Source organism: Coptis chinensis, chromosome 7, assembly GCF_015680905.1.
Source record: "Coptis chinensis isolate HL-2020 chromosome 7, ASM1568090v1, whole genome shotgun sequence".
Lineage (NCBI taxonomy): Eukaryota > Viridiplantae > Streptophyta > Magnoliopsida > Ranunculales > Ranunculaceae > Coptis > Coptis chinensis.
Window position 1 is genome coordinate 24,488,693 of NC_141462.1, and position 15,763 is coordinate 24,504,455.

At 36.7% G+C, this 15,763-nt stretch overlaps 1 protein-coding gene across 1 annotated transcript; it reads left to right on the forward strand.

The window, feature by feature from the left end:
- The first annotated feature begins 1,318 nt into the window (after window positions 1-1,318).
- LOC147486739 (uncharacterized) lies at window positions 1,319-2,157 on the forward strand. The gene is made up of 2 exons (XM_086573840.1): window positions 1,319-1,441; window positions 1,561-2,157. Exons 1-2 carry the CDS (start codon window positions 1,319-1,321, stop codon window positions 2,155-2,157), a joined length of 720 nt encoding a protein of 239 aa, XP_086429966.1.
- The last annotated feature ends 13,606 nt before the right edge of the window (window positions 2,158-15,763 follow it).

Genomic DNA, 15,763 nt, shown 5'->3' on the forward strand with positions numbered 1-15,763 from the left:
CCAAGTATTTGATTCACTTAGCTAGGAATTCCTTTTTATGGCTCTCAGCAGATTCGGATTCAGTGCAAAATTCTGCGACATGATTAAGAATGTACTCAACAACGCCAAAATCTCTATAATGATAAACGACGGACGTTGTGGTTTCTTTGGCACTGGGACAGGACTCCAACAAGGAGATCCCCTGTCTCCTATTCTCTTTGCTCTTGTCGAGGACACGCTTAGCATATCCATTATAAGGCTACAATTCTCAAGCAGAGTCACCCTTATGGCTTTTGCGGGGAAATGTCCGTCACCTTCTCACCTCCATTTTGCGGATGATATCATTTTATTTGCAAATGGAAGCTTAAAAGGCCTTGCGCAGTTGAGGAACACATTGGATTCATACCAAAGGGCGGCTCGTCAACTTATTAACAAAGGTTAAAGCAAGCTGCTTCTTGGTGCATGACTGACACCACGAGAAGAAAGGTAGAAGCCTTGTTTGATATAAAGGAAGGACACCTACCCAAAAACTATTTGGGTGTTCCTCTCTTCAAGGGTAGAGTCTCTCCTGCCAACATTTAAAATCTGGTGGACAGGATAAAAAAGAGAGCAAGTGGATGGGCTGGAAGGCTACTCTCTTTTCAGGGTTGAGTTGTCTTAGCACAATCTATTCTGAATATCATCCCCGTGTATAACATGGGCATCTACAAGTGGCCTTAAAAAAGAATAAAATTAGAAGAAGCCATCATAAATTTCATATGGTCAGGCAAATCCATAGTGAAGAAGTCCATTACTTTCAAATGGGCAAAAGTCTGCAAACTAAAGACAGAAGGAGGGCTAGGCATCAGGTCTCTCAAGGAGTTGAATCTTTCACTCCTCATGAAACTAGCCTGGCAACTTCTAACCATGGATAACTCTTGGTCCAGGTACATGGAATATAAGTATAAAATGAAAAATGGCAAATGGCTTATCTACTATAAATGCTCTTCCATCTGAGTTGGGATTAAGTGGGCTTTAGAATCCTTGAGAAACCACCTTTCTTAGGTCATTGAAAATGGTACTTCAGTGGACATGTGGTGTGATGCTTGGGCTGGGCCTAGTTCGGTTTCCAACTTGCTTCCACACATCAACTACAGAAATCTCAACTCCAGAGTTAGCGACTTGATACTGAATAACCAGTGGAACTTTTCTACTAAAACTTTGCAGTTCTTTAACACGTTGGGCATGCAACTTCTCTCTCTACCACCACCTTGCACTGAGCATGATGATTGCTGAGTTTGGAAGCCTAACAAAGAAGGCAAGTTCATTGTTCTCTCGGTTTATGACACCATAAGGGAAAATGGGAATGTTGTCTGGTGGTATCCCATCATCTGGAACAACTATATACACCCCAAAACTACTGGAATGGCTTGGAATATTTTACATCAAATCATTCCAACAGACGACAAAGTTACAAGCAAAGGTATTCAATTGGCCTCTCGCTGTAATGGATGCAAGGAAGATGAAAAAAGTTTTGATCATCTATTATGGAACTTCCCAAACTCTCAGGCTCTTTGGGAATTGATTAAAAACTTATTCCAGTTGAATGCAATTTTAGTTTGTGGAAATGTCGACATGAAGGAAATTCTGAAAGTGGTGAATCAAGAAAGCCCACTGATCAAAGAATTGTGGACAGCAACAATCCTGAGTTTGCTGGTAGCAATATGGAAGATGAGAAACTCGCAGAGGTACAAGGATTCAAATTTCAACCATCGCTACATTAGAAAGCTGGTTTGGCAAGGCATTCATACGACTGGTAGGTTGACCAAGAGCTTCATGTTCAATTTTGTCAATGAACTGGCAATTCTGCACTCACTTGAGATTGAATGCAAGCAAAAACCAATAAAAGAAATTCAACAAGTAAATTGGTATCCACAAGAGGAAGGAGTAGTTAAGATCAATTGTCACGGTAGCAGTTTCAGTAGTCCTGGTCATTGGGGAGTGGGTTTTACTTTCAGAGATCATCATTGCCACCTGCTCGACATACTTGCCCAAGGACTGGGGTTAGTTATTAACTATGACGCGGAGCGTTATGCACTAACTTTGGCAGTGGAATGTGTGACACCAAGAAACTGGACAAGAGTTTGGCTAGAAACAGCTACACAGTTAGTTACACAAGTCTTCTCCCATGGCCATTGATAACCGTAAAAACAATAGAATCCTAATATCATGTTAACAACACTAATACGTAATCCTACCGTTCTTACGTTTAAATCAATTCTTCTTACTCTCGAAACATAATCATGCAATACAACGAGTAAGGATTTCGTTCCACTCTTAAACCCTCAAGACTTAAATAGAATTCAATTATTCAAACACAAGGAACAGTGAGAGTGATGTGTTTGGTGTTTAAACTAAAACTAATTGTAAATTTAAGACAACTAAATCTAAAGATTCTAACTTTATGAAATTTAACAAACAATAATTAAAATCTAACATCAATAACTACGAAATGACTAACAACCAAGAAATGAAATTAGATCTAAGCAATAGATAAATGAGAAAATCGAATTTGATCAATAATAAACTACTTTATTTATCTAATGAAGCAATAACAATATTTTAATACTTTAAATTAAAACAAGGGGAAATGAAAACTAATAAAAATGGAGATTCAAAACTAGATCTAGATCTAAAAACTAATCTAGATCTATCTTTTTCTAACCCTAAACTCCATTAACATTAGCTTCCTAACCTAACTGCCATTAACAAAGAGTCAAGCTTTTGTTTTTATACTTCCAGATCCAAAAATCGTGCATGGGCTTGGAGCCATGTTTTGGGCCGGAAAATCGGGCCCAAAACCCAATTTCTTTAGTCCAAAATGGGCTCTTCAGCTGCAGTTGGCTTCGACAGATGTTTCGTCCACTTCTGCTCTTCTGATTGGGTCAAGGCTTAGACCATTGAAAAGCACTTTCCGAGCCGGTCGCTTTGACGTAAGGTAGGCCCAATTCCGAGGTCTGAGTCCAAAGATACAGCCTTTGGAAGTTCTGCTGACTTGTGCACTATTTCTGCCCGTGTTGACTTTTCAGCTTTTGACCGGGCTTTACAAAGGCTTTGTCTCCTTGAATCTTGGCCTTTATTCACAGAACTCCTTAGCAACTAACCTTTGCTCCTTTATCTCGCTAAAGTGGCACATTTCTGCACATAATGGAGTTTGAAGCCTGAAATGCATAAAAACGTGTCGGTATTAACTCTTTAACTATTACTCACATAATTGGTCTAAAAGTATGATGGTTAAGGGGTTAAAACTACAGTTTTGGGCTCTTATCAAACCACCCCCAAACAGCATTTTGCTTGTCCTCAAGCAAAGATGAGAAATTAGAATAAGTGACCAAAAATGGAGTTCTATCTACTCTCATTTATTTGAAGTGCGATTGCATTGACCATATCAACAAGGCCTTAAACCACTAGGAATTTCCTAGTGGGCGAAGTTATAGCCTCGTGAGAGTTTTCCAGTGAAGGTACTCACAAACTTCATCTATACTACAACGCGACTAAGAAATAAAACTATTGTTTCCTTATTTATGTGTCAATTATCTATACATCTCACTAGTAATGAATACGAAATAATCATGTCAAAAAACCTAAGCTAATATATGCATAATAATGAATCATCTATGATACCAATATATATACTATGAGTAATACTATGAAATGCCTAGCGAGGTTAAGTTTCTGAAAACTTCGAATAAGCGTCCTTAAAGTAGGTCCTCACATAAATGTCAAGACAAAAACCACTCTGATTTTTCCGCTCAAGTTTCGCTACTCCAGTGTGCAGTGGGCACACTTTACCTTACAATCTCAATGACAAACAAGGAAGCCGGAGTCGATCAAACACATCTGCCACTTACTATCACATTAACCTATTCCTAATTGAGCTAGAGGTCTTTATTAGGTGTTGCGGGGATTAGGAGATGGTTTAAGAAGGAAGGAAATGGATATTCAAAAGGACAAGTCTGAGATAATAGAGTCTTCATATTATGTAACTTAGAGAAAACCTTGTTATTTTCTTTTGCTTCTATACTTTGTTTCCATCCTTAGCCATATTTTTTCTTTTTCTTTTCTTTGGCTTTTGACTCCCTTTTATTCTATTTTTGGAGTTTTTATTTATTTCTATTTTTTTTTTTTGGATGGAAACTTCTTTTCTTTTTTCTCAAGCAACTAACTAATTTTTGTTTACACGGGTTTTCTCTTCTTCTTTCTTCACTCATTCTATTCTCCGGACTTATTCTAGATTGGGTAGGTTGATTTTTTTATTTTTTTATTTTGTTTTGTTTTTGTAACAGGGGTAAAGGAATTGTGGTTTATGGAAGGCTAAAGAAAGGCTCGATTAGGGCGACTAGCGGAAAATATACTTAGGTCAAATTTCTAGCTATATCGATCCAAAAAGGGCCTAAATTCTAAAACAGGATATGGCATAGTGATCAAGCAAGTGGACGTGTGATTTCTCTATCCGGATTTTACTTCTCCCTTGTGTCATTTCTCAAATATTTCGCTCATATAAGGCTTTTAGGCTATATTCTCACAGGATTTGTAGAATAAGTACTCTAGCCTAGATTTCAGAAACTTACTGCTAACAATCATAGATACTCATGTAATATATTTATAGATAGATGCAAAGATTATTACCTACATATTAACCTAAGTTTCTAACAATTATTCTGATGCAAAAGCTACATTGAGACTTCTAGATTGTTAAGAGCATAGAAAGAAAACAATACCAATATTCCTAAGTGTATAGCATAAACTTATTTATTTATATTTTTGAAATTTTTAACTTGAAAACAAATGCATATTATACATATCTATATCCTAACAGGATGCCTTAATTACCGTGTTTTCTATGCCCCCAAACAAGAAGAATGCTTTGTCCTCAAAGCATTTAAATAAAGAGGGTAGAAAAATACCATGGAAATCGTGAAATTCGGAACATCCGCAAAAACAAGGTTAGAATATACTAATATAGGAAATAAAAAAAGCGACGAACTCTATAAGAGTTCCACCCATTATGGGGTTAGCAATTAAATTGCTTGGGACATAAGCAGACACTAACTGAAACTAAAAACTTACCTCCACTCCAGCGTTTACTCGTCATCCTCCTCTTCTATAAAGAAGTGAGGTTCCTTCGCATCCTACCATGCCATTATAATTTGCCAAGCTTGCCGCCATTTATCATCTACGGATCCTAACCTATTAAGCGCCACTTGGTCGGATGGGGTGTAAGGTGCAACCTGATGAGGTTGTATCCTCCACCCTTGCCAAGTCATTGCACGGAAAGATCGAATAATAGAATTGGTGGGTCTCACAATGTCGACCCCAACCCAGTCCGTGAAACGGGCACAAAAAATAGGGAAGAAACATAGTATAATACGGCAACCTAATATAGGCATAAGAAGATACTTATGCCTCATGCTATGGGCTCGTGCTAAACTAGACATCAAAGTTCTGGGAAGGTCATGGCACATACGTCCCGTGGCTAAAGCAAGGAAGACGCTGCAAGTGGCATCATTCACAGAAGAAAAAATGTCATTCCCCTAAAATGTTTAGCATGATCCAAAACATAACAGTTCTTATGTTCATGGACCCAAGCTACCAAGAGGCGGCGTTATATTCCCCTTGGTCCTCGATACGGAAAAATGCCTGCCCCATACCGACTCATGCAAAACTCATAAGTGTAGACATACATATTATCTACCCAATAGCACCATGGGTCTTGTATTTCAGCGGGCATGGCAAGTCCAAGAACAAATGCTAGCAAGAACCATAAAAGCGGTTCCCAACCTACGTGTGTGATCACCTCATGAAACCAAAGCACCATAAGTAGTGCTTTGAAACAAATCTTTGAAAGACTGTTCGGTATTATTATAGGAGATGTCATCTCGAACTACGCTCTAGAACAACTGCGAATGAACCGGGAGCAACCCGCGGAAAACTGGAATTTTTCTGGTCGACGGAAGTCGAGCCGAAAGCCATTAACTAGGCGCGAAGTCGCTCTGTGTATTTGAATTCCAGTGTTTGGCCGAAGTCGCTGACCTTGAAGCGCCGGCCTTCAAACAAAATTCGACAAAAGTGTAGGGCGCGAGCGCGCTCCGAGGTGTTGATTCGTGAAAATAGTGAAGAACGTGGGAAACGTGGGAGTGAAAGGTGAGAAATGGAAGTTAGGTGTAGTGTGGGTTGTGAGTGTAGAATTAATGAAGTTTTTATAGGTTTTTGAATTGTTAAAACGAATCGGTAAGTTGCCAAAAAGCTTTAAGGCAATTTCCGGAAACAATAAAATTTCCGAACCCGAAAACGGAAACAACTCATATTCTTGATTCTATAACAACCCTAATATCTTTTACAGTGGATTTAGACTAGTAAATTCTAAACTCTCTTAGATTTCATCATACCACCACATCTAATCATTGGTATGCCAATTATGACAATATTCTCAACCTTCACTCCAAAACAAACTCTAAAATGGAGGATCTTCTACAAATCATGATAGAATAAATAATACCACCCCAAACAATTCCGAAGGTGGGATTAACAATAAAATCCATGCACAATTTGAAAAGAACAACATTATATTAAAATTGAAATTCAAACAACATTTAACTACCAAATTCAAAGTTAACTACGGAATTTAACAACGTAACATCCTATCTACTAAAAATAATAAAAGACAACATCAAAACAACAAACAAAGAGAAATCTAGCTACTCTTAAAGGGAGCGAGGTGGGGATAAGAATAGGAAGTTTAGTGATCAAGCATGGAAAAACCAAACACCCCACCCCCAAACAAATTTTTGAAAACAGGTTTGTAAAAATTTGTTTTAAAACGTGGGTCTTTTAAAGTCAGATTCCCTAGACTTAAAGTGATATATATGTATTTACATGCAGTTTCCCATATATCAATAATCTAAAAAGTTGTGGGTCTTTCCACAAATAATTAACATGGAATGCACCATCAAACAGAATTAAGCACCAAGATTTCCTATGACGTAGCTTAGTGGAATGAGAGTAAAGCCTTATAGATCTAAAACCTAATCGAGCATACAGTTTCTTCTTTGTCCTCCTACGAAGGGATGCCAAGTAAATGAACGTGAGAAAATTGATGGTTGTGGAAGATCAATGGGATGTGGATAATTTTGAGAAGGAAAAATGGAAAAAATGAAAAAGTGTCGGTGGCTTGTCATTGGGTGTTACTTCTTCACTAGTTGGTTTTAGATAGTTATGAAGTCTAGGAGAAACACCAAGGTCAAGTACAAACTCAATGGTTCTTTGAAAAGGTAGAGGGCTGAGGAACATTCGTGATGGAAGGTGAATGAGTGACAAGAGGATGTGAGGTGGGTGAATGGTGTTCAACTAGTGTTCTTAGGTCTATATCATCAGAGGCCTTGAGATATGCAAGACATTCCTCAATAGGTGGGTAAGAAGAATCACTGGGATAAAGGGCAAAAAATTCTTCTTCCGTCATGGCGTCAAGAGATGAATGGATGTCAATAGGAGAGAACTCGCGAGGCGGCAAAGAAAGGTTGCAAAAGAGTCGAAGGAAATCCTCCTTGATGTTATCTACGTCTAGGGAGTAGAAATTGTGATCCTTGTCTTCTTCCATAAGAGGGGTATCTACTAGTGTGGGGACTAAAGTGTCAGCCGCACTAATGTGAGGTACAAAACTCTCAATGGACTTCACTTCTCCTTCTATAGGCAAACCTAGTTGTCCCTGTTTTTGTCTAAACATGTTAACTTCTACAGAAAGATTTCCAAAAGAAAGAGTCATTGAGCCATCCCGACAATTGATTTGGGCATTGGCGGTTGCCAAGAAAGGGCCCTAAGATGATGGGAATGGAATCATGAGCAACCACGTGTCGAGAATAACAAAGTCGGCAGGATAGTAAAAATCCTGAACTTTAACAAGAATATTTTCAACTACACCCTTGGGATACTTAATAGAACGATCGGCTAACTGCAAAGTCATTTTGGTTGGTTGAAGTATTGTTAGACCCGTTGTTTATATAAATAAAAAGGGAGTAAGTTAACACTTTCGCCCCGTGTCTAATAAAGCGGTTGTTATGAAGGTATCACCTAAGGTGCATTAATGCAATGGGGCGACCGAGGTCCTTGTACTTAACAATTCCGTTATGTTCGGATAAAGAGGATATTGTTGAGTTAAGAATGCTTAAAAGTGGGGTATGTTGGTTTTCCTCTTCTTGGTGCACAACTCTTTTTAGAAACTTAAGCGTGTCGGGTAGACTTTTTATAGCTTCTAGAAAAGGTAGGTTTATAGTCAAATTTTTAAACACTTCCCTAATCTCATCAAAATTCTCGTCCTTTTAAACACAACTAGTCTTTGGGGATATGGTTCTTTATCGCTATTTTTTAGCGAAGGGATAAAAGTTTTATTAGTCTTTGCTTTATCTCTAGCCGTTTTCCAACTAGGTGTCCATATTGGAACCTCTACAGGTGTAGGGTCTTCACTTTCTATTATTGGGTCTTGTAATGTTTTCCCTTTTGGTTGTGGTTTAACTGGTACTTCTACAGTTGTAGGGTCTTCAGTTTCTATTATAGTATTTGGTATGGTATCATTTTTTAGTTTCAAGGGGTAATCTTTAGGCATAGTCACTTGGTTATCAACTACTCGCCCTGAACGAAGGGTAGTGACTGCCTGTAGGTCCCCTTGGTTTATATTACCATTACCGTAAATACTGTTTATTTCAAAGGCGGTGTTTGTTGACTTAGGATTAGGCACTGCTTGACTTGGAAACACGCCGGTTTGGTTATTATTTTGGTTAGAAGACATGTCAATAACCTTTTGGCACAAAGACTGCATCATTTGCATCGTTTGTTTCATCATATTAGAGTTTTGATCATCTTTGATCTTTCATCAAGTTGGAGTTTTGTTGCATAATTTGATTTTGTTTCTCCAACAAGGTCACTACTACTTTGTCGTAGATGGTTGTATTGGAATTAAAGCTTGTTGAGCGTTCATGTCTTGATGTTGATAGTTCTGGGTTATGGGTACTAAACCTATATTCTGTCACCTAAGTTCCCTTGTCCTTGATGTTGAGTTAACTGGTTGAAGTGTGGTGGTTGTGGTGGTGTTTGTGCATAGACAAGAGGACAATAGAAGTCGGAATGCTCAAGACTACAAACGACATTACAACGAAAGTAGAGTTAATGTTCATGACCGGAGTGGGTTGTTGTTGAACGAGATGGCATCTACCTTTTTAGTGAGGGCATCGATAAGAGTTTTAAGCTCGGGATCATGTTTAACCTCAAGAGAAGAAGGAGAGGAGCGGGAGGAATCATTACCTCCCCAATTGTTGTTCATCTTAGATTGATCTTCTAAGAATTTATAAGCCTCCAAGGCTCCTTTACTAAGAAAACTACCCCCAGTCATGATATCTAGAACCTCTTTATGACGATGTGAAAGCCCCTTGAAGAAAGCACGAACAAGCGTGTCTTTTCGCAAGATTATGATCTTGGGCATTCAATGAGAAGATCGGAAAAGCGATTCCGTGCCTCCGAAAAGGATTCATGAGGATTATGGTGGAAGAAATGAATCTTGTGAAGCATTTCATCTGTCTTCGGTGGTGGGTAAAACTGTTCCATGAACAATTGAACAAGTTGAGCCCATGAGTCCACGAGTTTGGCATTTGGGCAGTTAACCAAGACGCCGCCTTTGTCGGCTAGGGTGAAAGGAAACACCCTAAGTTTAACTTGTTCGGACTTACGCTAGGATGATGGAATGTAGTGAGAACTTGGTCTATCCTAATGCGTGTGCTTTGGTAAGGCTTCTCGTGGTCTAAACCATGAAAAACCGGTAACAAGTTAAATATATTAGGGGGGATTCGAAAATCCCCCACTAGGTCTGCAAGAACGATGCACGACTTAGGGCCATCGTTTAGGGCTTTATAAAAATCAGAGAGAGGAGTCTCTTGTTCTTTAGCCATTGATGCAGGTGTAGTGTGTGAAATTCTAGATAGGCGTGTTATATTTATTTCTACGAAAAAACAAGCCTGATTATACTAGAATTAAAACTCCTCTGACAGAAGAGGCGAGGAGTGGAAGAAGGAGTACCTGAATGCCTCCTTGCTACGCCGTTTGAATAAGCGTCTTGTATCAGCGATTTCAGTGTATTTAACAAGTTAGAAACACTAAATAACTTTAAGGAATAAAAATTTGCATTTTTCTGTGAAAATTGGGCTGTTCACACTGAATTTTCCTTGAGGGCGCGAGTGGGCGCGAGTTGGGCGCGAGTGCCCTCTTTTGTCGAATGTCGGTGTTTTGGGCGCGGTCGCGCTTCGGTTTGAAGCGGGTCGCGCTCCAGGGTTTTCAAGTTTTAGGCCTTTTATCGTACTCCAAAAATCTGAAATTTTTACAGTAATTTTCTAAGACGTCTATCAAGTAGCCTGTAAAATTTCAGATCGATCGGAGTTGTGAAAGTCCCTCTACAGCCCTTCAAAGTTTGCGTAATGGTTTTCGGACACAATACAAACAACCGAATGGTTAACCCATCAAAACAAATCCAAAAATTTCCAAATTTTTACTGGAGACTCCTGAGAAATTCTAGTTGTTCCTGTAAAAAGTTTAGAGCAATTGTAGTTCTACAACCTCTCCTTATTGGATGGTGTTACAGATATTAAGTGTTTGCAACACTGCAGAAACACACTGGAAACACTCTACTATTTAGGAGGTCAAAACAAATCAAAAACTCATCAAATTTTTACTACAAACTCCTGGATTAGGATAGATACTCCTGTAAAAATTATAGAATTTTTAGAACTACTTAAGTAACCTTACTTGTCTGTTTTTCAAGAACATACGGTGTGAAAACTGAAATGCAGTACTGTAAAGATCGTATTTGTTTTACAAGGTAAACCAATTCTGAAAAATCTTAAAATATTCTAGTAAATCAATAACACATTATATAATATGTATGAAAATTTTCAGAATTTTCGAAAATTTAGAAATACCTTCACTGCAGTGTTTTTCTCTGTGAATCCGCAGCCCTTATGCCTAAAAACGATTGAGCAGGTTCGAAAATTCAAGAAATAAGAATGAAAAATTAAAAGGGTGGGTGGGTAGAGAATGGGGGATTGCCCCTTGGATTCAAGAAATTGAATTCTTGTCATGAACGAGATTAAGATGGCAGCGGCGCCATTTGATAATCGTAAAAATAATAGAATCCTAAATATTAATGCTACAAGAACACTAATACGTAATCCTACCGTTCTTACGTTTAAATCAATTCTTCTTACTCTCGAAACATAATCATGCAATACAACGAGTAAGGATTTCGTTCCACTCTTAAACCCTCAAGACTTAAATAGAATTCAATTATTCAAACACAAGGAACAGTGAGAGTGATGTGTTTGGTGTTTAAACTAAAACTAATTGTAAATTTAAGACAACTAAATCTAAAGATTCTAACTTTATGAAATTTAACAAACAATAATTAAAATCTAACATCAATAACTACGAAATGACTAACAACCAAGAAATGAAATTAGATCTAAGCAATAGATAAATGACAAAATCGAATTTGATCAATAATAAACTACTTTATTTATCTAATGAAGCAATAACAATATTTTAATACTTTAAATTAAAACAAGGGGAAATGAAAATTAATAAAAATGGAGATTCAAAACTAGATCTAGATCTAAAAACTAATCTAGATCTATCTTTTTCTAACCCTAAACTCCATTAACATTAGCTTCCTAATCTAACTGTCATTAACAAAGAGTCAAGCTTTTATTTTTATACTTCCAGATCCAAAAATCGTGCATGGGCTTGGAGCCATGTTTTGGGCCGGAAAATCGGGCCCAAAACCCAATTTCTTTAGTCCAAAATGGGCTCTTCAGTTGGAGTTGGCTTCGACAGATGTTTCGTCCACTTTTGCTCTTCTGATTGGGTCAAGGCTTAGACCATTGAAAAGCTCTTTCCGAGCCGGTCGTTTTGACGTAAGGTAGGCCCAATTCCGAGGTCTGAGTCCAAAGATACAGCCTTTGGAAGTTCTGCTGACTTGTGCACTATTTCTGCCCGTGTTGACTTTTCAGCTTTTGACCGGGCTTTACAAATGCTTTGTCTCCTTGAATCTTGGCCTTTATTCACAGAACTCCTTAGCAACTGACCTTTGCTCCTTTATCTCGCTAAAGTGGCACATTTCTGCACATAATGGAGTTTGAAGCCTGAAATGCATAAAAACACGTAATCAGTATTAACTCTTAACTATTACTCACATAATTGGTCTAAAAGTATGATGGTTAAGGGGTTAAAACTACAGTTTTGGGCTCTTATCAGCCATACTCCCTGGATTTTGAAATTAAGGTTGGTTATAGCTACTGCTATGCTCACCTACTATCGAATATCTCATACCTGGAGAGAAACCAACTTCATCACGGATGGTGCTGCAAAGCATGGAGCCACTTTAGATCAAGATGATTTTGTGTAAAGTGATGAAAGACCAACATTTGTTACCAAAATTGGAAAATCTAGATCAGTTATACTTTAAATTTCCCTAGTGTGTAGAAAGATCTCCTTTTGTTTCATATGGTCGAAACCTAATTGTGTAACTTTATATTTATATTAATATATTCACATTTTGCTTGCAAAAAAAAATTATTCCAATTCTTATATTTGTTACACCTATTTCACAAGGTTAAGTTACATCCGCAATATTTATTTAGAGAAGAATATTAATGAAGCGTGGCTTTAAAAGACAACTTTGTCTAAGAGAAGCAAAATGCAAAATTTGTAGTTTTTGCATTGTATATAGTTTCCTATACAGCGGCGTGTTTAGAGCAGAATTGAATCTGCAGAAGCTTCCTTAAATCTGAACCCCAATGAATTACCAAAATCTTAAAACATGACCATCAAAAGTCAAAGATGGAATTTGAGGAAAAACAAAATCTGGTGTTGGATCGTCATCTTTGATATGTATAAACTCTGGTGTTGGATCGTCCAAAATCTGAACCCCAATGAATTCCTTAAAACGAATGTAATATGTATAAACTCCAAGATTGATATATGGAAAAAGTAAAAACTATGTTTTTCGGTAAGGGGAGAAAGAGAGGGAGGCGGAGAATGCTTTTTATTTATTTATATTTAGTTGAGTTTGTAAGAATGGAAATAAAGGAAGTAGAGGAGATGAGAAATAAACGTTTGGTTTGTGGACAGAATGGGAGAAACGTATCCACTAATTTTGGGTTCAATTTGAGAAAAGAAAGTGAAAATGACCTGTCTATCCCCACTCATTTCTTTTGTTATTTAGAATGTTGATCTGTTTGTTGATTTCAATAGATCTGGATGTTTAAAAAAGGTTGTTAAGATAGGCTATAAATATAAGCTGTTAAGGTAGCACGCCCCTATAAATTAGATATTTATGTATGTACATATGTATATATTGCGAACAATACATTCTTTTAAATTTCAGATGGGTAGTGCAAATTTTGTAAGTTTGTTTATGAGAAAATTAGTTGAAATCTTAATCTATTTGCTCAATTATAGAAATGTTTTAATTAGCACTTAATTTGTTAAATATCGTCTTAAATTTATAATGATTTTTGGAAAGATTTAATAATATATTTAAAAAAACTATATAAATACCTTACTTTGAATATTCTTGAAATAAAGGTAGAAACTTTAATTGAATTTAAAATTTTATGAAAAGGTTTAATTACCATTTTGTTTTAATTGACTTGCAATATTGTTAGAACGTTTTAGTTACCACTTAGTTCCAAAACAAGTTTTAGTAACGAAAAAAAAATGTCACTGTTATGAATCTAAGAATAAATTTAGAAACATCCCAAAATGATATGATTATATATACAATGTGAAGAAGATATGATTTTAAGACTGAACCGTCACACAAAGACATGCCATTGAATACCTTTCCGAGAAGCTGACAACAATCAAAACATCTAGAAGTAGAATAATCCATATTAAAACAAAGACAATGGAAAAGAATAAGAGTACCACTAGAATCATGCTCATTGTCTTGGTTGTTGTTTTCGCTCCCATGTTCAACCAACAACTTACGAAGTGTTGCTACGCCCCAAAGGAAGATTGTTGTCTTGTATAATGATACAGTCAAATGGCTTGATGGTATTATGTCCTTATATTATTTTTATTTAGGGCAGGAGACTATGTTCCTCTGTTTTATTCAAAGCGAAAAAAATAAAAAAGTAACTAACACGAAAGAATTATGTAGAAATTACCATAAAGCAATTATGTAGAATTATGTCTACGACCGCAATTCAGGAGCATCAAATGAAACATGCTAAAATGTTTGTGTTTACCATAAAGCAAATTACCTTGTTATCCACTAGAAATTGCTCTAGACTTTGTTACGATACACTTGGCAAAAAAAAAAATACATAATTCCCAAATAACATTTACTATGCAAGCCAATTATCTCGGTTGTAATGATCATAAAAATCTCGTATCTTAAAGCCTCACATGTTATTGCTTGACTGTGAAATTATTAGGGTTGCTTAATTTTTTGGTGGCCCCACTCATTTTTTTCATTTTTTCATTTGTTAAGCACATTTAATGAAGGAATAAGGCCATTAATTTTGAGGATTCAACAAAGAAGAATCCTTTTGCTAGAATTGACAGAGAATGAACAAGGAGATCTAAAAAAAACATGCTTCAAGAAGGATATAAACACTCAATCTCTAAACTGATTTTTTATATCCGCAGTCTCAATCTCAATCCCAGTGAGTTGATTGATGACAATCTCTTGAAGCCATTAGTGAAGAAGAAGCTTTCTCTTCCAGTTCGTTGAATTGAATTTCGATTTTAGTTGATTCATTTAGTTGGTTGTTTTACTTATTCGGACTAATGATTTGGTATTTATAAATTTACAAAATTATTTTGTTCTTTCCACATTGCTTTTACAATTAATGGTTAAGTTGTTATTTCAATTCTTATATTTGTTACACCTATTTCACAAGGTGAAGTTACATTCGCGATATTTATTTTGCAATATTTATTTGGATAACAATATTAATGAACCGTGGCTTTGAAAGACAAGTTTGTTTAATAGAAGAAAAATGCAAAATTTGTTGTTTTTGCATTGTGTATGGTTTCCTGTACATCAGCGTGTTTAGAGCAGAATTGAATCTACAGAAGCTTCCCCAAATCTAAACCCCAATGAATTACCAAAACCTTAAAACAAGACCATCATAAGTCAAAGATGGAATTTGAGGAAAAAAAATTTAGTGTTGGACATTCATCTTTGAAAATGAGTAGGACGGGTAGAAATCTCTTTTGATAGCTTTCTTCGTTTTTGTTAGAGAGGGAAGACAAAACAAATGTATCATGTATAAAAGACAAGATGGATATGTGGAAAAACTAAAAACTATGTTTTCTGAGAAGGGGAGAAATAGAGGGAGACAAAGAATGTTTATATATATATATTCAGTTGGGTTTGTTAGAATGGAAATAGAGGAAGAGGAGGAGATGAGGAATAGATGTTTGGTTTGTGGAGGGAATGGGAGAAACGTATCCATTGATTTTGGGTTCAATTTTAGAAAAGAATGTGAAAATGACCTGTTGTATCTCAAATACGGTTATACAAGATCTCTTCTTCTCCCTCACAGCCTCGCCTCCTCTAGAATGGCCAAAAAATCCCCCCTATCTCTATCACTGTTCTTTTTATACTCCCTCTCTCACATCGTAGCCATCCACATGTCCTTCCATCCATTGCTTCTCGGCCTCCCACGTGTAGGGTTTCCACTGTACCTTTGTATTCTGC